This window comes from Balaenoptera physalus (genome assembly GCF_965194825.1).
Source record: "Balaenoptera physalus genome assembly, chromosome: 7".
Lineage (NCBI taxonomy): Eukaryota > Metazoa > Chordata > Mammalia > Artiodactyla > Balaenopteridae > Balaenoptera > Balaenoptera physalus.
In genome coordinates, this window is record NC_138886.1 from 51,437,151 (window position 1) to 51,461,872 (window position 24,722).

The 24,722-nt window shown below is 43.0% G+C and overlaps 1 protein-coding gene across 2 annotated transcripts in view; it reads left to right on the forward strand.

Annotated features, from left to right (window-relative positions):
* DOCK8 (dedicator of cytokinesis 8) overlaps positions 1-24,722 on the forward strand; it is a 236,688-nt gene that overhangs the window by 187,921 nt on the left and 24,045 nt on the right. For both annotated transcript variants that reach the window (XM_082470796.1, XM_082470797.1), the window contains 13 exons: positions 300-396; positions 1,765-1,899; positions 2,939-3,091; positions 4,160-4,318; positions 4,955-5,055; positions 5,803-5,995; positions 11,377-11,520; positions 13,101-13,232; positions 13,699-13,833; positions 15,255-15,344; positions 20,049-20,285; positions 22,780-22,923; positions 24,158-24,264. In XM_082470796.1, coding sequence (XP_082326922.1) covers positions 300-396; positions 1,765-1,899; positions 2,939-3,091; positions 4,160-4,318; positions 4,955-5,055; positions 5,803-5,995; positions 11,377-11,520; positions 13,101-13,232; positions 13,699-13,833; positions 15,255-15,344; positions 20,049-20,285; positions 22,780-22,923; positions 24,158-24,264 — 1,827 coding nt within the window. The remainder of the gene's footprint in view (positions 1-299; positions 397-1,764; positions 1,900-2,938; positions 3,092-4,159; positions 4,319-4,954; positions 5,056-5,802; positions 5,996-11,376; positions 11,521-13,100; positions 13,233-13,698; positions 13,834-15,254; positions 15,345-20,048; positions 20,286-22,779; positions 22,924-24,157; positions 24,265-24,722) is intronic.

Genomic DNA, 24,722 nt, shown 5'->3' on the forward strand with positions numbered 1-24,722 from the left:
AATTGCTAGTAATAACCAATAATTGCTTTTTTACCCTTTTTGTTATTTTTATAATTGTCATCATTACTCATAATAGGGGGGATGGGGATGGCCTGGAGACTTTACCTAGAAAGCCTTTTTAACCAGACACCAATTACAGAAGGCATCTATATTCCTTAGTTACCAGTAACCAGCTGCTTTGTTTTCACTTCAAGATTGACTCTTCAGAAGATTTCTTTACACTTGGAATATAGATTACCATCATTGGGAAATGGCCAGATTTGATATGCACTTTAATTTGACCTCTTTTTGTTTCTTAGAACAAAAGCAGAGTTAGATCAAGAAGCCTTGATCAGTGGCAATCTAGCTACCGAAGCAAATTTAATCATCCTGGATATGCAGGAAAACATTATCCAGGTGAGGACAACAGACACCTGATCTATTCAACATGAATATGTTTACTAGAATTTAATAAAGAATTCTTTATAGAAAATGGTGAAAGAAATAAATGTGATATGAAATGCTTTTTGTTTAAATGAAGTTGGGAAGTTTACCATTTACAATAGTGTCCACCTTACAAATTTCAGGGATACTTACCGAACATCCTTCTGGATTCATTGACTTGAAGCTTGCTTGGAAAGAGTTAGGTGCTTGACAGACTGACTCCCGTAGTTAAATCTGCCTGCGCATGTGCAAAGTTTATAATGCAGGTGGTGGGCTTATAGTTCAGTGTCTAGAATAGGGGTGGTAGGTTTTTTTTTGATAGGTCAACTCCATTTGAATTATGGTTGATGTCTGTATGGGAGCTAAGATTATGACTGGGCTAGGTAAAAGGAGTGCGAAGTGTGATTAATGATGTCTGTTTTGGACACAAATTAGTGAAGAAAAATCATTTGTACCATGAATTTGCCATCCCTGCTGTACAAAAGTGTTATATCAATGTGAACTTTATAGTAATACAATTCACCATACTAATTTCATTTTCTAAGTGAATGCTTCTGGAAATTCTCAAGACATCTAGGTGATAATGGGTTTTTAGTTAACCTGAAAAATGAGTCCTTACATGTTTCCAATGAAAAATCATTTATTAGAGGGCTAGAAGAAGAAATATTGTCAAAACATAGTTGAACTTAGTAATCCAACTTTTAAGTTACCTTTTAAAAAGTGATTATTGTACAAAAATAAAGACCAAAAGTATATGGTACCTTTGATAAATACTTGGCATCATGTTGATTATATCTTTATACAATACTGCTTTGAGTGCTATATTCTTAACCCCAGTCCTCAAAATGTATTTGCAGTTTTCAAAGGAAGCTGAAACTTATTTATCATTGTCTTTGGGGACATTAGTCCTGCTGCAGCTGATAAATAAGCTTCTATTTAGAAACATCACTGCCACAAGCAGCCCCTAGTGTAATGGGAAGCCCACAATTATGGTTTGAAAGCCCACAAGAAAAGCTGTGCCTTGTATACAAGGAAAGAACATTCCAAAAGCTGTTGCCCAGGATTGGGGGAAGGTGTACCTTATAACTTGGTTTAGCAGCCCAGAATTAGGCATAAATCCCAAATCAATTGGGAGTTTTGGAATAAAGTCACGTGGAAGTAGGTCTTCAGCTCTCCTGGTAGTGGACGATACATGGGGTGCTTTCCCAAACCCTTAAGATCATAGACGGAGAGAGATGAAACAGCATCACTGTGCTAATTGCCAAGAGTACCCACCTGTGTCTTCCCCTTCAGTTCATGGGCACAGCACAGGGATTCACTGATGCTGTTCTGTTCCCCCAGGCAAGCTCGGCTCTGGACTGTAAAGACAGCCTGCTGGGAGGCGTGCTAAGAGTCCTGGTGAATTCTCTGAGCTGTGATCAGAGCACCACCTACCTGACTCACTGCTTTGCGACTCTCCGTGCTCTCATTGCCAAGGTAAACATGGGACACTTGCTTTCTTACTCTTAATTAAGAGTTAAGATTCTCATCAATCTAGCTTCACGTTTCTTGCTTCAGGTGCACCAAAACCCGCAGACCACTGTGTTAAGTGACACTGCGGTAAAAGTCTTAAGTCTCATTAGGAAGGAAGCAGGTACACTGATTCTACAGGACTCACCATGAAGAGGAAAAACAGTGCCTCTCACACTAGAAATGTGGGCCCAACTATAGAAATTTGAAATGGCCACTCACTGAAGACATGAGAGTGGAAATCAGTTGAGCACCTTTGTTTTTCACCCTTTTTCTTTAGTACCTTATCTGAGTGAGATTCAATTCCTATACATGACTCCCATTGGTAAATCTTACAAAATGTCACATCATAAAATGCAGAAGGTTTAGAAATACATTTCTCATAGCCTGAAGAATATAGATTTTCCTGAGGTAAAACAGTCTATTGCAGACTCCTATCTCCCCCTTTATTGAAAATCTCCGTTGATGCCTTCTATCTGGGATCTTTTACATTTAGAAAGCGGAATCCCGGGATTTTCAAGTGGTTAAGACTCTGTGCTTCCACTGCAGGGGGCGCATGTTCAATCCCTGGTCGGGGAACTAAGATCTGCAAGCCGTGCAGCGTGGCCGTGGCAGAGGTGGGGAGAAAAAGAAAATATAGTGGAATCCCTCTGCTCTCAGCCGTCAGGATCACTTGCTCTTTCTTAGTCACCAGTAATTTCCAGGGAAGCCAGTAAACTCAGGCTAATTCCTTCAGAGTTGGGACTTCACCGGGGAAGGCAGCCTGGCTAACCGTGCGGCTAATTATGCAGCCCTGATCTTAGCTGAGCAGTTCATAATGAGATCGACTCCGTTGCTTCACTTCATCTTCTGATTCAAGTAACTCATCATCTTTATGGAGCAACGCATTAATTCTTGTGGGCTTTTTGCTTGTCCAAGCAGCCATTTCCGTACTTCAATAGGCATCTAGTCCAGAAAGCGTACGATCGTGCCGAGTGATGTCTTATGGCCCCTGTGTCTCTCCTAGTTCGGCGACCTGCTGTTTGAGGAGGAAGTGGAGCAGTGCGCGGACCTGTGTCAGCGAGTGCTGCATCACTGCAGCAGCAGCATGGACGTGGCCCGGAGCCAAGCCTGCGCCACTCTCTACCTCCTCATGAGGTTCAGCTTTGGAGCCACCAGCGTAAGCGCCCAGGGCGACCCAGAATCAGCAGAGAGAGTCAATGCGAAGCCCTGGGGGAGGAAAAGTGTGCACTGTTGCAGTTGACTTCTGCCACGTGGGAAGGAAACAGTTGGGCATGTAGATGGATAGCAGCTTTTGTTTGAATTTGCATCTAGAAGTAAACTATTAAGATTGATGAATGCAGTGGTTTCCATCCGTGTGTTTCAATAAGAAATGAACAGATATGTGTAGATTCAAGGTTGTCATCTGTGGGAAAAAAAAAATACAACAGAATTAGGACTTCAGAAGAGTTTGTCCTGTTTCTAAAAGCTGATTGGTACCAGAATGACCTGTGGAAGAGAATTTGAAATGATCGCTATCATCTACACCTGAGTGTTAATTGAAGCTTAGCAGCCTTTGGAATTCAGCTTTATTACAGCACAGTCTTAGTTTGTCTAGATTTTAGTATGTTCTTTTGGAATTTACGTTTGTGGTCACATTAATGAGCATGCTCAACTGATATGAAAAGATAACTTGGCCCATGGAAGAAAGGCAGGACCCTCAGAATGTATTAGGTATAACTGTTTAAAAGCCTTTAGGACATTCCTCAGAGGCCAGAGGCCCTTGGAATAGCCATACTTTTCCATGAGCCTAGAAGGAAAGGAGAAACAAAGTTGCTGCCTGCCCAGAGTCCAGAAATCTCAGAAATCTTGCCCATATAGATCCCGTTCCTCCTTGCAGTTTAAATAAAGTTCCAAGAAGAGGAATCTTGACACAAAGGGAGACATCCTGTGACCCAACTCTGTAGGAACCTTCCAGCCTTGCTGCACGGAGCTGGCCAGGTCCTCAATGAAAATTTAAAGGGAACTGATAGATTTATGTCAGGGCAATAGCCATTTAAACCAGTTAAACAACAGTATGGATCTTGAGCGAAGTATATAGCTCATATTTCATTGGGGAAAAAAAGGAAATGATTGAGACTGGGTTAAAGAAACACCGGAGAGTTCTTGGTATCTGGCTCTACTGCCTTCCATTATCTACTAGCTGAGTGCCTCTTATTTGTTCCATCATTATTTTTTCCTGACTCAGAACTTTGCAAGAGTAAAGATGCAAGTAACCATGTCTCTGGCATCTTTGGTGGGAAAAGCACCAGACTTTAATGAGGAGTACCTGAGAAGATCCTTGAGGACAATCCTGGCCTATGCGGAAGAGGACACAGACATGCAGACCACTCCTTTCCCCATGCAGGTAGACTGAAGAGCATGCCTTGTGTGTGATCAGCCAGTTATAAACTTGTGTGTGTGTATATACACACACATACATATACATACTTATACATACGTATATATGTGCATGTATATATGTATGTAACATATAATTCCATATAATATATTACATAACATATATAGTTATAGATTATATAATTTTTGTGAAATATGTATGTTATAATTATGTCATATGATACAGATAATTATATAACATATTATGATATATATTAGATGGACTCTAAGCTGAGGTCCTAAGCTGCCTCCTACTTGGTATAAAAAGCCCTGATGTTCCAGAGTACAGTTGAGGGCTTTCGGGTTGCAAATAACTGAAACTAGTTCAAACTAATTTAACCAAAAAGTGTTGGAGAGGGAAGATAGTATAACGATTCAGGACTAATTCATGGATCCCAAGGGCCAACTCACATCTGGGCCTCGGAAGTGCCTGGACCTGCAAAGGTGAGGTCAAAGAGGATCCAGTCTAGACTCCCCTCACCTGTGATCTCTCCTGTCTTAGCGAAGCCTGTCCATGGCTGCCCCTTGGACTTTCAATGCATCCTAACTTGTTACCATGGACTACAAAGCTGAGACTGTTTGGGGCGTACACTTTTTTTTGCAGGTGGAAGAACTTCTCTGCAATCTGAATAGCATCTTATATGACACAGTGAAAATGAGGGAATTTCAGGAAGATCCTGAGATGCTTATGGATCTCATGTACAGGTAAACTTTTCTGGTAAAATCAAAAAGGTGTCACTTAAGGATCTAGGGTTTGTCACTATGAAGTTCTTATGAATATAATGATCACAGGAAATGTGGGTACACTGTTTTGGCTGACATCCAAAACTGTACTTAGAAATTGGTAGAAAATCACCATTCAGAGGGTGTTGCTTCATGTACACGTTTTCAGAAAGATCTCCCTAATTTAAAGGGAGGTACTTATTTTTTGAAATTATTTTCTACTTACCATAGAATGAGAGAAAAGAACTATCAACTGTTACATGAATTATTTCTGAAGTGTTTTTCCACTTACATTCAGACATACATGGAAGTTTTATTTAGAAATCATACTTTACTCTGTCATTTAAAATTTTGTCTTATAGTCCTTGTTTTAGGAGAAACTACTTACAAAGGCAAAATTGTTCTGATGCGATGTCATGAGAAGGATAGTACTTTTGTCTTCTGTTATTTTTTTGCGAGAAAAGAAGAAAATTGCTAGAGCTCCATTCAAATAGACATCATTTTATCAGGATTTTTTCCCCCATAAATCTTTAACTAAATCATAGCATCCTTGGCATCCTGCACTCCCCAAAGATGGAATGAAAACAGCTGGACTGATAGATGTTTGCCTTTTCTCTCATTCTCTGAACATGTAGGCAAAACTCTTAACGGGAAAAAAAGTGGCCATACACAATAGAAAAACAGTGTCACTAACCCGTTGTCCTTGAAACTTTCTCAACCCATCTTCAGAATTGCCAAGAGTTACCAGACATCTCCTGATCTGCGGCTGACCTGGCTCCAGAACATGGCGGAGAAGCACACCAAGAGGAAGTGCTACACAGAGGCTGCCATGTGCCTGGTGCACGCGGCTGCCTTAGTGGCTGAATATCTGAGCATGTTGGAGGACCACAGCTACCTGCCCGTGGGCAGCGTCAGCTTTCAGGTGTGGGGCAAGTTTAGCTTTTCCTTTAGCGCAATGGTTCTCAACTGGGGGCATTTGACGGTCTCTGAAGACATTTTAGGTTGTTACAACTGAGGGTGGGAAGGTGGGTGCTACTGACACTTAATACGTATAAACCAGGGATGCTGCTGAACACCCTACAGTGCATAGGATGCATAGGATAGCGCCCACCACAAAGAATTATCTGGCCCCAAACATCAATAGTGCCGAGGTTGAAAAAACCTGCTTTAGTGTATTAAATTTGCCTCTTCTAATTGCTTTACCATCTTGGGTTTTTTTTTTTTTAATTATTATTTATTTATTTATTTTGGCTGTGTTGGGTCTTCGTTTCTGTGCGAGGGCTTCCTCTAGTTGCGGCGAGCGGGGACCACTCTTCATCACGGTGCACGGGCCTCTCACTATCGTGGCCTCTCTTGTTGCGGAGCACAGGCTCCAGACGCGCAGGCTCAGTAGTTGTGGCTCACGGGCCCAGTTGCTCCGCGGCATGTGGGATCTTCCCAGACCAGGGCTCAAACCCGTGTCCCCTGCATTGGCAGGCAGATTCTCAACCACTGCGCCACCAGGGAAGTCCCCATCTTGGGTTTTTAAAAAAAATTATTGTTTACAATAAATGTAGAGTCGATAGGCACTTTAGACATTCCCAAACACTTTCACGTCCATGATTTCATTTGACCTTCCCCATAAACCAGTGAAACAGACAGATAGAGAAGGTATTATTACTCCCACTTCACAGATAAACTGAGACAGCAACTTTTCTAAGGTTATTTAAACCCTGTCTCAAAGAGTTGTAGTTGGCACAGTATACTGACAACTGTGAAAGTATTTTTTCTAAATATTGGAGAAATTATTTCCCTCAGGGCCCACTCCTTTGATTACACTCCCCAACTCTGTAATATTCTCCTCACTAATCTAAAATCAAGAAAGAACCAACTTGGGACTTCCCTGGTGGCGCAGTGGTTAAGAATCCGCCTGCCAATGCAGGGCACACAGGTTCGACCCCTGGTCCGGGAAGATCATGCTACAGAGCAACTAAGCCCGTGTGCCACAACTACTGAGCCTGCGCTCTAGAGCCCACGAGCTACAACTGCTGAAGCCCGCGCACCTAGAGCCCATGCTCCGCAACAAGAGAAGCCACCGCAATGAGAAGCACACCTCAACAAAGAGTAGCCCCCTCGCTGCAACTAGAGAAAGCCCGCACGCAGCAACGAAGACCCAACGCAGCCAAAAATAAATAAAATAAATAAATAAATTTATTTTTAAAAAAAGAAAGAAAGAACCAGATTGACCTGGGAAGGGAAAAAAAGGGCTGAATCAATACTGTCTTAGGATGAGCTGAATATTACCCATAGTTAGCAGAGGGAAGTTGTCTGCTAGGCCTGAAAATTGGTTCAGGCTGGGATGCTCAGTGGCCACTTGGACTGTTTTGGCTGAGTAGTTTAAAACAGTCTTTAGAGGAAACAAAAAATTTTACGAGTACTTTTAGAGGCATAATCTGTAGAAATGACAATCCCTGAAACCTGTAACAATATAGTACAGTAAGAGAGCCCCTTTCAAGCCAGACTCACAAAGTCATTTACAAGTGTTTGGATTATTCTTGTTTGAATTTTCATGACTGATTTTATAAAAGGCTCTGTTCTCATTGTTGCTCTTCAACACAATTTTGTGATGCTGTGTGAACCAGAAAGAGAGGACAATTCGAAGTAGCTTTCCCAGGCTTATAGAGTAAGGCACAAAAACTGTTGCTGGTAGAGTTTTTTTTTTGTTTTTTTAATTTATATTTTATATAGAGTTTTTTTTTTAATTTATTTTATTTTATTTTATTTATTTTTGGCTGCATTGGGTCCTCGTTGCTGTGCATGGACTTTAGTTGCGGCGAGCGGGGGCTACTCCTCGCCGCGGTGCACAGGCGTCTCATTGCAGTGGCCTCTCCTGCTGCGGAGCACAGGCTCTAGGACCATGGGCTTCAGTAGTTGTGGCACGCGGGCTCTAGAGTGCAGGCTCAGTAGTTGTGGTGCATGGACTTAGTTGCTCCGCGGCATGTGGGATCTTCCCAGACCAAGGCTCGAATCCGAGTCCCCTGCATTGGCAGGCGGACTCCCAACCACTGCACCACCAGGGAAGCCCATACAGATTGTTTTGAGCTGAGCAGCTTCAAGTCCTTCTGAATTCAACAGAGTGCTTCTCCTCTTTGGGGGAGAAATGAGTAAAGGGTGGAGAGATGAAGGAAGTGGTCCTTGGTTTTCTTTTTCATTCTTGGAAGAGGCATTGGAATTATTCACATCAATAAAAGTTATCCTGAATACTGTTCACCAGGCAATCTGGGTATTGCCTCATACTACTAATTCCTCCTTTCTTATGGTCTTCAGTAACAATAGTACTTATTCTATCATTTTATTCTCAGCAAACAAATTTTATTCTCAATTCAGGAATGTTCATTATAAAGCCAAAAATTTAATTCTTATCCAAAAAGCATAAAAAAAATCTGATTTTGAATCACATAAAAGTGAAGAAAGGTATAAAAATCAATTTTAGACATACTTGCTTTTTTGTAAAATTTATTTTGGCCATATGATATTAGCAAGGATAAATATTATAAGTGCTGCTCTTTCAATTACCAGAAATCTCTGGGTTTAACACTTAATGTGGAATTATATCAACCTTTTGTCTTGTTTCATTACTATTGCTTATAAATTCTTTTTAATTTGCTTATAGTAAGTCATGCCAAGGTGAGTAGAATAGTTATTCTAGAAACAACAGAAAAACTCCACATTGTCCCTACACGGGAGCATATAGCTCTATTTTTTCATAGACTTTATCCACGTATTCATTCTTTTAGGTGATATTTATTGAGTGCTTATTCTGTCCTCATGAACTTTACATTCCAGCCAGGGAGAGTGGCATCATACAGCTAATTCTTCCATTTCTTGTTCAATTTCAACTATGATAAATGCTGTAATAAAGAGGTACAAGATGCTGTGAGTGTTTATCACGTGACTCAGCCTGGGGGTCATGGAACGCTCAGAGAGATGAGGAACGGGAGGGGGAAGCAGAAGGAACTGTGAAGAATGAGGTCTTCAAAATACACAGAACATGGTGAGTTAGGTGTTCTCAGCTACAGAAGAGAAGCCAAATTATGTTGATGCTTATGAGCCAATTCTCTTTTCTCTCAAATGAGACATACCAAATCTTTTTGGAAATGCGTGCTTGCAAGTGACAGAATACCTAACCCAGACGGACCTAAGGTAAAAATGGAATTTATCAGCTTGCATGAGAGAGATGAGTCTGGAGTAGCACCTGCCAAACTGGACCTAGGGGTCCAAACAATGTCATCAGACCTCAGTGTCATCATCACTTCCTGTCTCTGCTTTCTGTTATGTCAGCTTCATTATTCATAGGCTTCCCACACTCATTGAGAGATATTTATGTTTACATCTTCCCAGGTTCAAGTCCAGGAGAATAGAGAAATGCCTCATTTGTAACAGTTGCAGAGACAGTCTCAGTGCATCTTATTGGCTCTGACGGGGTCATATGCTCATCTCTGAACCAATCATAGTGGCCAGAGACATGGAATGCTGTGATTGGCTGAGCCAGAGCCAGAGTTGAGGTCCACACCTGGAGTTATGGATGGTTTCTCAGGAGGCTTTACTTTATAGAAGGATGAAGGAATTCTGGGCAGCATTAACTACAGATGTCTGGTGTTGATTTCTTAAATGCTGTGTGCTTTAGTTTTCAACCTTGTTCTGCTCCAGTAAAATTGAATTTTTTGAAAAGAATTATAAACTGGAGATAAATAAATCTGTTCAAGGAAAATAACTCTGAGGCCACAGAATTCCAAGGAACTGAGATCATTGAAATTCTGTACCCCAGAGTACAATATTTATTCCACAAATGTAGATATGGATACATTCTCACATAACTGCTGTTACTTTCACCTCCCTAATTCTGAAGCCAGGAAAGTCTGCCCAGAATCTTTTCCCTCTGACGACAGCTAATAAGACTGCATAACTGCAAATATATTCCTCTACACGTGGAAAATTGCATACAATACTAACAGTATTCATTTCTTGGGTTATTAGATTCTTTCAGCTGAATCTCTTGGACCTTTTATCATTTCCAATTCAGAAACATCATAATAGAAAGACCAGGTTTGAAAGAAAGGCTGGCCACAAAAGGTTCTGAAAGCCTCCTGTATTCCTAAAACTACCTTATAATTTTGGATATGAAGATACAGGACTGTAACAACTCTCTCTTCCTTGACTGCTAAGGATGAGTCACTTGACCTTGCTAGCCAGGCCGACGAGAGGCAGACAGATTTTACTTCACTAGCCAACTCTGGTCAGTTGGTAGTGGCTGAATGGGGTACCATGCTGAGAAGAATTTTGAGACCATATCCAAGCTTCAGGGAAAAGAGTACTATAATTAATTAGTTCTGTCTGCCATGAGTGTAGGCATAAAAGGAATGGCAAATGTGCTACCTGTATGCAAGTCCTAAGCTACAAAGGTTTCCAGTTTCTTTTATGTTCCATATGCATTTCTTCTATATCCATGAGACAGGTTGAAGAAAATGATTCTTGACCTGTCAAAAGTATGAGAGTCACTGCCAGAGCCAGAACTGGGGTGAGGTGAGTAAGGCACATGAAGTGCAGAATTTAAGGAAGCACTCACTCTTGGGGTCAAGCAAGTTCAGGGTCACGACTTACAGGACCCAGAGAGTGAGTGTTCCCTAAATTTTGTTTTCACCTTGTTCACCCTAATCCTGGCCCTGATCACTGCATTCTCTATGAGACTTTAAACTCTATGGTTTATGTAAAAGAAAAGTGTGTAGAAAGGAACAAAATGTTTGGGGGGAGAAAAAAAAATAGTAACTGCTGCATTGCCATAAAGATTTCATAAAGAAGACCTTCTCATTTGCAATTGTCATATGATATTATGGCCGTTCACCTAAAAGCCAAGTCAGTCGTAGCAAGTACTTCAGAGGGTCACTCAGCTGGTGAAACAACGAGTCTAGTTAACTGTTCTTTGGCCTTTGGCTTTTAAAAACCACGACCCCTGCTGGACGTCCCTTAGGGTCCTTTCTCTAAAGCAACTCAACTATAGTTACATTGAAGTAAGTGTCCTTTCTGTATCTCCCAATAGTTAAAAAGAAAAGAAAATCTTGAGTTTTGAAGGCCAGTTGTTCTGTGCATTCTTTCAAAATGAGTGGCAGCCAAAGGCTCTTCTGGGTGGAATTACAGACCTTGTATGATCAGGGATGGTGAGGACCTTGGAGCCACAGCTTCCTCCTCCATGCGTTATGGGTTCCTGTGGTGCCTTTGTTGGTCGGATTCCCCTGTTCTCCTGGCTCATACTGTGATCTCTTTCAGAATATTTCTTCCAACGTGCTGGAGGAGTCTGCGGTCTCTGATGACACCCTGTCGCCGGACGAGGACGGGGTGTGCTCCGGCCGATACTTCACCGAGAGCGGCCTGGTGGGCCTCCTGGAGCAGGCGGCCGAGCTCTTCAGCACGGTCAGTGCACACAGCTGTCCGGGCTTCCACAGTCAGCCTGGACTCTGGTGTCGGTGCCCTGCGTGCCGGTCTTAACGTGCAGCCAGTCCCACTTCATGCTGACACCGCATGCAGGGGCGTGCAGGGCAGGGGAGGGGCTGGAGGACTTTGACATATGTAAATTGCCTCAGCTCTCAGGGAGGCGAAAAGGCCTTTCATCACTGCAATATTCTGGTTTTCACTGCACGCTCACTGGCTGGGCAGCAGTTTCACAGAATTATTTCCATTTAACAGAGGTGGAAACTAAGCCACAGAGGGGAAATGGCTTGCCCAGGGTTACACGATAAATCACGAGGCATGTTCTCACTCTCTTACTTTCCCTCTCTTTGAAAAAAGGGACTCAGCTGACAGCTGAGTAATCCTCAGGATTGTCACAGACCAGGGACAGCTCAGAGAAATGTGGGAGTGGAAGCCACGGAGACTCCCCTCATTAACCTAATCTGGGTCTAAACACTCCTAATAAGAGAAAAATATATAGAGATTAAAAATGTAAAGATTAAGTCATTGAGATTCAGGGCAGGGAAGAAAGTATGTTGTTCATTTTCATTTTCATAGTTTCCCTACTCCCTCAAATTTGTTTTTCTTTTAAATTTATCTATTTTATTTATTTATTTTTGGCTGCACTGGGTCTTCGTTGCTGCTCGTGGGCTTTCTTTAGTTGCAGCAAGTGGGGGCTAGTCTTCATTGTGGTGCGCGGGCTTCTCACTGCTGTGGCTTCTCTTGTTGCGGAGCACGGGCTCTAGGTACACGGGCTTCCGTAGTTGTGGCACGTGGGCTAAGTAGTTGTGGCTCGCAGGCTCCAGAGTGCAGGCTCAGCAGCTGTGGCACACGGGCCCAGCTGCTCCGCAGCATGTGGGATCTTCCCGGACCAGGGCTCGAACCCACGTCCCCTGCATTGGCAGGCGGATTCTTAACCACTGTGCCACCAGGGAAGCCCTCCCTCAAATTTTAAGCCAAGCAAATATTTAATACTTCACTCTGTTTAGCTGATCCAGTTTTGTTTTCATCTTGATATTTTTCTTTCTTCTCTACTTTTCATTTCCAAGTTTCCATCCTACAATCTATGTATTTTAATTATTATTTTGACTGTCTTCTCTTTTTCCAGCTTTCCCTTTCAGAATTCACATAAAGTCCAAGATACTCTTGTTTTTCCTGGAATTCTAGAAAACCAGGTAGTTAGACCCCTAACTCTTTTCAGGCATGCAATGAACATCTGGCTACAGGAGGACCCCTGGTGACATTTAAATATGCTAAAGCTGCCTTCCTGAATTGTTCTTAGTTCCTGTTGCCAGTCTCCTGTCCTATTTTTTTCCCCAGGAAACCCCTTTTTCCAACTTAACATTATCAAATAGGACCATTTAGTGTGTCTAGTTCAGTTTGAATGCTACAACCATCCCAAAGATGCTCAGACTTTATTCCTGCTCTATAAAATATTGTGGTGCCAGTAATAAATCCATTCTCCAATGCCTAAGGCATTCTGGTTGCTCTTTTAAGTTTCCAGTGGATTAAATTCTCTTTGATTTTTTTCTCCTCTTTCCAAGGGAGGACTGTACGAGACGGTCAATGAGGTCTACAAGCTGGTCATCCCCATCCTGGAAGCTCATCGAGACTTCCGGAAGCTGACCTCCACCCACGAAAAGCTGCAGAAGGCCTTTGACAGCATCATTAGCAAGGTAGCGGGGGGATCCTGGCTAACAGGTCCTATAATCTGGCAGCAGGTGACCGTGTCTCAGAGATGCTTAGCCCTCCTTCCTCTCTAGGGAGTGATTTACCTTAAGGACATCATTACTGTAGCTCTCTCCTATCAAACGGAAGAGGGCTGAGAATAGACAGAGGACCATAATTCAAACCGTGAAAGAAGGCAGCTTGAATTACTTTACAACCAGGAATGTGAAAATCTTAAATTCACTTAAGAGAAGTCCTAGAAATCTTTCATGGGATTTTTTTTTTTTTTTGCTATTATTTCCCAAGTTTATTCCATAAACATTAAAAAAAATTTTAAAGGAGTGAATTCTGTTTGTATTAGCCACAGGAATAAAATGCTTTATAACCCAACAATAAAAGACTCCTGCCCTCTCATCTCAATGGATCCTCATGAATTGCATAACTAAGGAGAGGTTTTTTTATTTTGTTCATCAGGGTCACAAGAGAATGTTTGGAACCTACTTTCGAGTTGGTTTCTATGGATCCAAATTTGGGGACTTGGATGAGAAAGAATTCATTTACAAAGAGCCTGCAATTACCAAGCTTCCTGAGATCTCTCATAGACTAGAGGTAAGACAAGTGATTCCGGGTGATTGACTTTGTGTACTTTACACCAACAGGTCAGAGTGGGTCATTACAACAAAACCAAGAGTCATGGATTCCTCATTGATCCATATATAAAGTTTCCCACATTGCTTGTATAATATCAAGATATTAGGTGAGATCATGAGGTAAAGCAAGATAAGGATAGCTTTCCCCTAAGATTCTGTACATACTTTTCAAACTTTGTAAGTTTATATGGTGAATATTTTCAGGAGTATCCAAATTCAATCAGTGTCATGTGCTTTCTTATAAACCTTTCCAAATTTTAGTAATAGTTTTTCAGCTTGAAGTTTATCATCTTGACTTTGAAGTCATAGGGCCAGATTATCAAATTACCCCTAGAAAATGCTCTGGTCATCCTTTTGGTGTCACCAGACACTTCCCACTTCTGACATGGAGATGCTTGACTATAGGCCCACTGTGACCTGGAACAAATGAACTCTCCCTGCTGACCAAGGGGCACCCCTCTTTGGATAATCAGAGCCGGTGTCGCATTCCATGGGCTGGCAGCCCCTATCCAACCTGCTGTTTACATTTGATCCGTAACGTAGCAGAAGAGAGCAGCATGTTCTTGGAGGAAAGGCTGGAGAAAAGGAGAAACAACACAGAGAAAAGCAAGAAAAAAAGAAACAGACGTTGAAAGGGCCAAGCACTAAGAACTCAGGAGGAAAGTCAAGGGGTGCCCTCAAAACGAAACCATCTCAGACTGAATAACTGGGGTCCCCTGAACTGCTGACAACAACCAGAGATTCACTTCTTTGCTTTCTTGCTATTGCTTTGAATTTATGCCCTTTCGTGGCTGTCAAACTTAAAACACGTTCATTGTCAAATTGATCCATCCATGCCAAATGAGACAAGAGACTTTAATCCTTACTTGACCCAAAGAAGCCATGGCTCAGAGTGGTTGGGTGACTTGCCCAAAGTCGTTCAGCTCATGAGAGGAATTAGCAATTGACCCCAGGCCACTTGGTTCCCTAATATGTTTCCCCAATTTAGTACTAGAAGCATATATTTTATCTTCCTGTGCACTGTGGTTTGTCCCATTATGGGAAGCCTGGTGACCTCCAAAACCCTAGGGTACAAAAGGCTAGAAGTAAATATTTCCATGCCCCTGGAGCATCTTTAGGAAATATGATGATGTTGGTTGAATTAGATGTCAAGCATACAGTTTATAGGGAAGCATATATCAGTTTGCAATGCTGGACTTCCTTATGTTTTTATTTTTGTCTCAGGAAATGCTGAACTTGCCTCATTAGCTCAGAGGGACTTTCAGTAATCAAAGAGCACATTCTCCCTTACACTTGTTCCAAACGTATTCCACTTCTGAGAGACGAAGAGTTGCAATATATTAAAATAACCTTTATAATCTGTTGGTTTCTCTTGCCTAGGGATTTTATAGTCAATGTTTTGGTGCGGAATTTGTGGAAGTGATAAAAGACTCTGCTCCTGTGGACAAAACCAAGTTGGACCCTAACAAGGTATGGGAAAATTGCAAAAAATAACCATCAGGCTCTGATTCCCTTTGTTCTACACCCAGAAACATAACATGACCTCCTCTGTCTGGACTCTTCAAGTCATTTCAACACAGCCAAATTTTTTTTGTCTACGGTTTGACTACTATTTGGTTAGGTCTTAAAGAAACGATAGGGCTTCCCTGGTGGCGCAGTGGTTAAGAGTCCACCTGCCAATGCAGGGGACACAGGTTCGAGCCCTGGTCCGGGAAGATCCCACATGCCCCAGAGCAACTAAGCCTGTGTGCCACAACTACTGAGCCTGTGCTCTAGAGCCCATGAGCCACAACTACTGAAGCCCATGTGCTTAGAGCCCGTGCTCCACAACAAGAGAAGCCACTGCAATGAGAAGCCTGCGCATTGCAACGAAGACCCAACTCAGGCAAAAATAAATAAATAAATAAATAAAATTTAAAAAAAAAAAAAAAAAAAAACGATACTCAAAGGCAGGGATCATAATAGGAGCTACCAGTTATTAAAGATCATCTGTGTGCCTGACACTACATTAGACCCTTTACTACATCATTTCATTTCATCCTCCTAAAGCCCTTTGAAATAAGTGTTGTTATTCCTATTTTACAGATGAGAAAAGAAAGGGTAAGCAACTTTCCAAGATCATGCAAGTGTCAAAACCAGTATTCAAACTCAGAGTCTGTCATCCTCAAATCTGCACTTTTTTTTTTAAAGAAGATTCTTTTTTAAAAAATATTTATTTATTTATTTTTGACCGTGTTGGGTCTTCATTGCTGCGCGCGGGCTTTCTCTAGTTGCAGTGAGCGGGGGCTACTCTTCATTGCAGTGCGCAGGCTTCTCATTGTGGAGGCTTTTCTTGTTGCGGAGCACGGGCTCTAGGCGCGCGGACTTCAGTAGTTGTGGCTCGCAGGCTCTAGAGCGCAGACAGTTGTGGCCTATGGGCTTAGTTGCTCTGCGGCATGCGGGATCTTCCCAGACCAGGGCTCGAACCCTTGTCCCCTGCATTGGCAGGCAGATTTTTAACCACTGTGCCACCAGGGAAGTTCCAAACCTGCACTTTTTTTTTTTTTTAAGTATTTGTTTATTTATTTATTTATGGCTGTGTTGGGCCTTCGTTTCTGTGCAAGGGCTTTCTCTAGTTGTGGCAAGCGGGGGCCACTCTTCATCGCGATGCGCGGGCCTCTCTCTATCGCGGCCTCTCTTGCTGCGGAGCACAGGCTCCAGACGCGCAGGCTCAGTAATTGTGGCTCACGGACCCAGCTGCTCCGTGGCACGTGGGATCTTCCCAGACCAGGGCTCGAGCCCGTGTCCCCTGCATTGGCAGGCAGATTCTCAACCACTGCGCCACCAGGGAAGCCCCCAAACCTGCACTTTTAATCACTTCTCTTTATTGCCCTTCTATTAAAACCTTGAATCCTCAATTTAAAATATGTTGAAAAGATACAAACTTCTCACTGACAGCATTTGGTGGAGGCCTTCTTTTCAGCCAAGTGCAGGGTCATTGTGCTGTTGGAGGAATGATGAAAAGGGCTTGGACTTCAGTTTCCTCACTTTTCAGGTGAGGGTGTATTCTGTCTCACCCCCAGTTGGGTGTACTGCAGTACAATTCTGATGCTCACCACCCAGAGTTAGGGTTAGACTCCACCAGTTACAGGCTCGTCCTGCAGAGATTGCCCTAACTTCAGACACCAGCCTCAAGTGGGACCCCAGGCCGCTTGCACTTCTGACCAGACAAATACAAATTTGTGGGTTCGCATAGCACCTCTCAGTAGATAACCCAATAGAATACCTCACAGAACTCAGAAAAGGGCTACACTGATGATTATAGTTTCATGATAAAGGATACACATAGGGCAAGATCTGGGACGTATCCCAGAGTTTCTATGCCCTCTCCTTGTGGAATCCAGGCACGTCAGCCTCCTGGCATGTCACTGTGTTCACCAACCGGGGAGGTCTACCAAGCCTTGGTGTCCAGGGTTTTTACTGGGGTCTCATTACATAGGCATGATTGATTAAATCATCAACTACATTACCGAACTCAATCTCCAGCCCCCTCCTACCCCAGCAGTCAGGCTGGCCCAGAGTCTCAGATCTCTAATCAGAAGGTCATTCTTTTCGATGACCAGCCACCATCCTGAAGCCATCTAGGGACCCACCATGAATTACCTCATGAGAATAACAAAGACACTTCTATCACTTAGAAAATTCCAAGGGTTTTTGAAGCTCTGTGCCAGGAAAGAAGGACAAAGGCCAGATACATTCTTTATTATACCACAGGGTGATGCCTGCCTGCTCAGCCCAGCTCACAGACAGATATGCACGTGAGAGAGCTTTCTAAGCTGCTGGAAATAATGCAAGTTCAAGGTATTTTTAAGGGCTGAGGGACAGAGGAGCAGTCATCATCTGGCAGGCCTATAAAGTGAAGAGTTCAAACTCTTCTCTCAGTTCTGTCCTCCAGGATATTATGAAGATGATGCAAGTAGGGAGAAGTGTCCAAATCTAAGAGTTTGTTTTTCTACACATTTCAAAGGACTCACTCACTTCAGATACACTCCCTAATCTAGCCTGGAAGCAATAACTCTGGTAAGTAGCTGAGCTAAGCTTCACACAGAAATGTTTGACGTCTGTGAAAGACAGGATTGGCTGTGTGCCCACGGTGATCTGTGCACAGCACATGCCACGTAGAGTTACCAGTGACATCCCTGACGCGGTGCTCTTTTCTCCTCTGTTAAAACGCCCAAAGTAGGTTGTGAGAGTTTTAAATGAGAATCTGCAGCCAGAATTACAACCAGATTTCATCACACTCAGTAGTGATTTATGGTCTGAGGTCAGTGACCTCATCCGTCCATTTCAGTGGGTGGGTGTTGCAGTGACTATAGTCATTGTCATTCTTTTTTTTTCTTTTAATGAATTTATTTATTTATTTATTTATTTATTTTTGGCTGAGTTGGGTCCTCGTTGCTGTGTGCGGGCTTCCTCTACTTGCGGCAAGCGGGGGCCACTCCCCACTGGGGCGCACAGGCCTCTCACGGCGGTGCCTTCTCCCCTTGTGGAGCATGGGCTCCAGGCTCACCGGCTTCCGTAGCTGTGGCACGTGGGCTCAGCAGCCGTGGCTCACGGGTTCTAGAGCTCAGGCGCAGCAGGTGTGGCGCTCGGGCCCAGCTGCTCCGCGGCATGTGGGATCTTCCCGGACCAGGGCTCGAACCCGTGTCCCCTGCATTGGCAGGTGGACCCTCAACCACTGCGCCACCAGGGAAGCCCAAGGCCTTCTTTTTAAATAAGTGCTCTTCTTCATAGTATGTTTGTGTGGGTTCATGTGTATGTGTGTACATTTTTTAAATGAAATACATGCAGTAAAATTCACTTTTTTGGTGTTTATTTCTATGAATTTTGACAAGCACATGGAGCCACCACCAAAATCAGACACAGAAAAGTTCCGTCACCCCAAAATATTTCCCCATGCCTCTTTGTAGTCATTCCCTCCCTCTGTTTTCAGCCCCTGACAGTCACTAATCTGTATTCTGTCTTTGTAGTTTTGCTTTTTCCAGAATGCCACATAAATGGAATTACATACTGAATAAATGGAATCATATAGCTTTTTGAATCTGGCTTCTTTCACTTAGCACAATACATTTGAGATTCATCCATCTTGTAATGGTTCATTCCTTTTTATTGCTGAGTAGTATTCTGTTGTAGGGATATACCACCGTTTGTTTATCCATTCCCCACTTGAGGGGCGTTTGGGTTGTCCCTATTTTTTGTCTATTATGAATAATGCTGCTATAGGGGCTTCCCTGGTGGCGCAGTGGTTGAGAGTCTGCCTGCCAATGCAGGGGACACGGGCTCGAGCCCTGGTCTGGGAAGATCCCACATGCCACGGAGCAACTAGGCCCGTGAGCCACAACTACTGAGCCTGCGCGTCTGGAGCCTGTGCTCCGCAACAAGAGAGGCCGCGATAGTGAGAGGCCCGTGCACCGCGATGAAGAGTGGCCCCCGCTTGCCGCAACTAGAGAAAGCCCTAGCACAGAAACGAAGACCCAACATAGCAATCAATCAATCAATCAATCAATAAATCTTAAAAAAAAAAAATAATGCTGCTATAGACATTTGTGTACAGGGTTTAGTGTAAACACAAGTTTTCATTTCTATTGGGCACATGCCCCGGAGTGGGATTGCTGGGTCGTATGGTCAGTATAATTTAACTATATAAGAAACTGCCACCTGTTTCCTAAGGTGGCTGCACCATGGTGCATTCCCACCATCAGTGTATGAACACTCCAGCCGCTCCCCAGCCTTCTCAGCCCTTGGTATTGTCAGTTTTCTTTAGTTTGGCCATTCTAATAAACATGCAGTGGTCATAGTTTTCTGAAAAGGAAAGTTTGGCTTCTTCTGAATAGCAGTTGGCAAACTCTCATACCAAGTTTTCAGTTGGATCAGCAACTCTGCTAGGAGGGGCAGCTTGTGGACCTGACTTCCCACGGGCACACTCCCGTCCCTTCGCCCAGTCTTGTCTCTCGTATCCCTGGCGTGGAGAGGAAGGATGGCCGATGGCTGATGTCTCGCCCGATGCTCTCAGCTTCCGTGGCTTTTGTGAGCGCAGAGGGGTGGGTGCTGCCACTCTGTGTCCTGCGTGCCCCCCAGCGCATCCTGGGCGGTAGTTTGCAGACCAGCTCACCCCTTGCCTTTCCCCCCCTTCAGGCCTACATCCAGATCACTTTTGTGGAGCCCTACTTTGATGAGTATGAGATGAAAGACAGGCTAACCTACTTTGAGAAGAATTTCGATCTGCGGAGGTTTATGTACACCACCCCCTTCACCCTGGAGGGCCGGCCTCGGGGAGAGCTGCACGAGCAGTACCGGCGGAACACTGTCCTGACCACCATGCACGCCTTCCCCTACATCAAGACCAGGATCAGGGTCATCCAGAAGGAGGAGGTAAAGGCACTGGAGGGCATGGGCTCGGGACAGAGGCCACCACTGAGTGAGTGGGCCTGGGTCACCTCCCAGGATGACACAGAAACCTCCTTCATGCTCCTTCATGGCAGACTCGAGTGAAAATCTAAAAAGGGATGCCTTTGAAATATTATTATGGTGGTTATCCTCTCACTCTCATGGTGCCAGGGAATCCCATTTAGGCAGCTACATGTTTTATAGCACACTTTATATGTAAGTATTTTCTATTTTAAAGTTATATCTTTAACATACATATATGTACACAATTATAATACTATGTCTTTATATTTTAATGTTAAATTTACATGAAATATAAAAGTTTACAATATTTTATATTAGATTTTTTTATATTTAAAAGCTTACATGTGATTCAGGCAGCGTTCTGTTGTTAATCGTCAGAGGCAGGAACAGCAAGTGAGCAGCCCCAAGGAGCTGGTGTTGAGCTGGAAGAGGGCACCATGCCAGTCAGACAGGAGACCAGTTGTCTTCTAGCCCCAGCATCCTCCTGTGACATTGCACAAGGCACTTATCTTCATTCAGTTTCCTTATCTAAATGTTGATACAGGGAAGACCTCTTTCTTTTTTCTGGTTCCATGTGTAGCAGAAGTCTTCAAATTCATTGTAATGACACTGATCAAGAAAATGTCTCAAGCTACAGAACTGCTCAAAATTAGACATACTGTAAACATTTTCTTTTACTTTAAAACATACACATGTGCACTTATTTGTCATTCATTTTGTGTAGAGCCACAGCCTTGTCTGTGATTTAGGGTTGGCTGATCACGATTCAGCACTGTCTTTCTTGTATAAACCATATGCAATGTCCACCCATATGCAATGTCCACAATGTTCAGTTTTGGTTTCTGTAAAGCAGAGTGAGAGCTTAAAGATCCTTGTTAAACAATATAAGAGCAGAATGCTTCTGGATTTTTATGATTTTTTTTTTCCCCTAGCCTTTTACCATTGTCTTGTGCACACCTAATAAGACAGGAATCTTTTATAGCAACTTGCTTTCATGACATCTTGCCCAATCATTAGCTTGGTTGTCATAGAAACAACTCTTCTTCTTTCCACAGCCATAGTTCACCAGTTTATGCATTATTGAATTAGATTAGGTCATTAAAATAACAAGTGTAACAGGCATAAGCAAGTTGGTGAACAAACACTGATGAGTTGTGAATACACACCTCCTTGGCAGGAGCACAGGGACTGAGGTTACTGGAGAGCCACCCACCAGCTCAAGTGTTCAGCAATCACATCAGAGAGTGGTTTTCACAGAGGGCAAAGGAAGCCAGAACTGATGACTCAGCTAAGAGAAGGTTTGTTTAGAAGGCATCTGCTGTATTTCTTACTGTTTTAGACTTTTGAGCGCTAGGGCATGTCGGCACAGCACAGAAATAAACTCATGGTCCCAGTAAGAGTCCCCACAATTTTTCTGCGCCATTTGTAGTTCCCTAAGAACCTCAGTGTGTTAGTTTGTTAGAACTGTTGTAACCAAGTACCACAGACTGGGTGGCTTAAACAACAGAAATTTCTGGTTTTATAGTTCCAGAGGCCAGAAGTCAAAAATCAAGGTGTTGGCAGGGTTGGTTCCTTCTGAAAGACGTGAGGGAAGGATCTATTCCGGACCTCTTTCCTTGGCTTGTAGATGGCTGCCTTCTCCCTGTGTTTCTTCACATCATCTTCCCTCTGTGCATGTCCCTATGTCCAGATTTCCTCTTCTTATAGGGACATATAGGTCATATTGGATGAGAGCCCATCCTAATGACCTCCTTTGAACTTGGTTACCTCTATAAAGACCCTGTCTCAAATAAAGTCACATTCCGAGGTACTGGGGTTTAGGAATTAAATACTTGAATTTGGAGGGGACATGACTCCATCAATAAAATTCAGAAAAGGTCATACTCCAAGCCAATAGAATTTAGCAACTAGCAGATAGACCCTTAAGAGAATTGTTTACTAAGAATTCACCTTCAGGGTGAGTTAGAAAAGGCACACGTGATGCCAAAATCTTGTGTTATGGTGGAGAAGAAAATCTTGAATGCTGTGCTTCTAATAGCTTTCCCAATTATAAGTCAAGCAACTTCTTAAACAACAGGAAAGGAAATCTAACAGTGTAGAAAAAAACATGGATTTTGAATGTAGACATTATTGTGGTCAAAATCTGACCTCCCCACCTACGACCTGTGTCACTTACTTAACCTTACAAATTCCTCTTTGATTGCAAGGTGGAGAGAATAGGAAGTTGTTTAAAGAAGTACATCATAAATGCGTGTAAAGTTCCTGGAACATAATAAGTACTCAAGAAATGTTAGGCTCTTCCTTCCTCTTAACCTGTCCTGATTATTCTAAATTTCTCTGAAAGCCTTCTTAACTGCTGCTTCAAACCCAGGTGTCCTCTTTGTCATAGCTCCAGGTTTGTCCATGGCTTATAAGACCTGACAAAGACTTTCCTACATTTATGTCTTACGTTCAGTTTGTTTTGACACCAATCGAAGTTGCCATTGAAGATATGAAGAAGAAGACCCTGCAGTTAGCAGTTGCCATTAACCAGGAACCTCCTGATGCCAAGATGCTTCAGATGGTGCTGCAAGGCTCCGTCGGAGCTACTGTCAATCAGGTAAGCAAAACCAGCTGGTGGCAACTCCTCTGGTTCTTGTTATTTTGATTTTTGTTACTATATGTCTGCACCCTCCTTTCTTGAGGTCGATGAGGAGTCTGATCAACATACAAATGATGTTCCTAAACTTAGACTGAGCGCTTGAGGAGGTCCCTTCTGCTTCACGTAACAACCCAAGGTAGACAAGGAATCCTAGAGATGAGTGGACCGTGTCTAAGGAGTACCATTTTTTGGAGAAGTTGGGGCCAGTCCTGGCAATATGATCCAGATGGAGTGCTTAGTCATGCCCAATTTAGGCAGAGTTGTTGCAAGGCTTGAGATAAATCTGAGAAGGCCTGTAGGAGAGAAGGGAAAGGGTCTAGGACATTGAACCCCTGGGTCAGTCACCAGATGAAACCAGTGTGCCAGGAGCATTGCTAAGCAGGAGTGACCTGGAACCGGCTTCTTGGGCCACTTCAAAACAGACTGGATCTTCTCAGATCCATTAGAATTCTAACTCCGATCTCAGCATGGAGCTAATCCGGCCTCAGATGGAGGGTGTACTAGCTTAGTTCTCTCTGTCCAGTGTGGTTCCTTAATTTCAGAACCAGATCTGCACACCTCCACACGCAGAAACTCAATGAGTGCCGTGACCCTTTCCTCACTCGGCACAACTGGACTCCCCAGCAAAAATTCTCTGTCCACATAATATCAAGGGGACAGAAATAGTATTTGTTACATTTCCATGATCAGAAAATATTAGGAAGCTTTTGCTTTTGTAAGTCGCAATCTTTTCATGAAAATGGAAGACTTTATAAGCCCACAACCATAGATTACACATGTACTATGCATATCTCTGACTCAAGCCAGCAATTACGCAAAATGGTGCTTGCCACTAGGGCAACTAGACAAATGAATATGAATGGCTGGATCAAGACAATCTCTATTTTTGGAAAAGCAACTCTAATCACATACCCTTTGATGTAGTATATTACCTTTCTATATGAAGGAAAATCTGTAATTAGTAGTATTTGATTAAGGAAATACATTTATACTTTTGAATATTCTCCTAAAACTGTGAACTCCTCCTAAGGAATCAGCATTTTCCTGAGAAGTTCAAGACCTTCCTTGATTTTTTGTTTCGGTCAAACTAACAAAATTAAATGTTCAAACTACGACCTCACTCCCAACATTTCCTCCCAAGTAATTTCACTTTCTTTCCAACATCAGTAATGTTTTTCACTTTTCCCATCAGGGACCACTGGAAGTAGCCCAAGTGTTTTTGGCTGAAATTCCAGCTGACCCAAAACTCTATCGACATCACAACAAGTTGAGATTATGCTTTAAAGAATTCATAATGCGGTAAGAGGGGAAATGGCTGGGATTTCAGTAGAGCAGTGGTTTTCAAAGTGTGGTCCCCAGGCCAGCAGCTTCAGCATCACTTGAGAAATTTGCTAGAGAGGAAAATTCTCAGATACCGATCAGACCTACTGAGTAAGACTCTCCAGAGGTGGGACCCAGCAACCTATATCTTAACAAGTCCTCCGGGGGATTCGGATGCATGCTCAAGTTTGAGAAGCCTGCACAGAACAACACTACTTGCACTAGTAACTAACAAACTGTATGGTGCTTTCATAGTTATCATCTCACATTGCAAAATAAATCTTCATTTTACAAAAGAGGAAATGGAAGTTCAGAGATGGGAAATGATTTTACTTAAGGTCACACAGCAAGTTAGTAGCAGAGTTGAGTTCAAACCAGGTCTTCTGAATCCAAGTAGCGCATACTTCCTTCAATGTGCTGATATTCCACTGATGAAT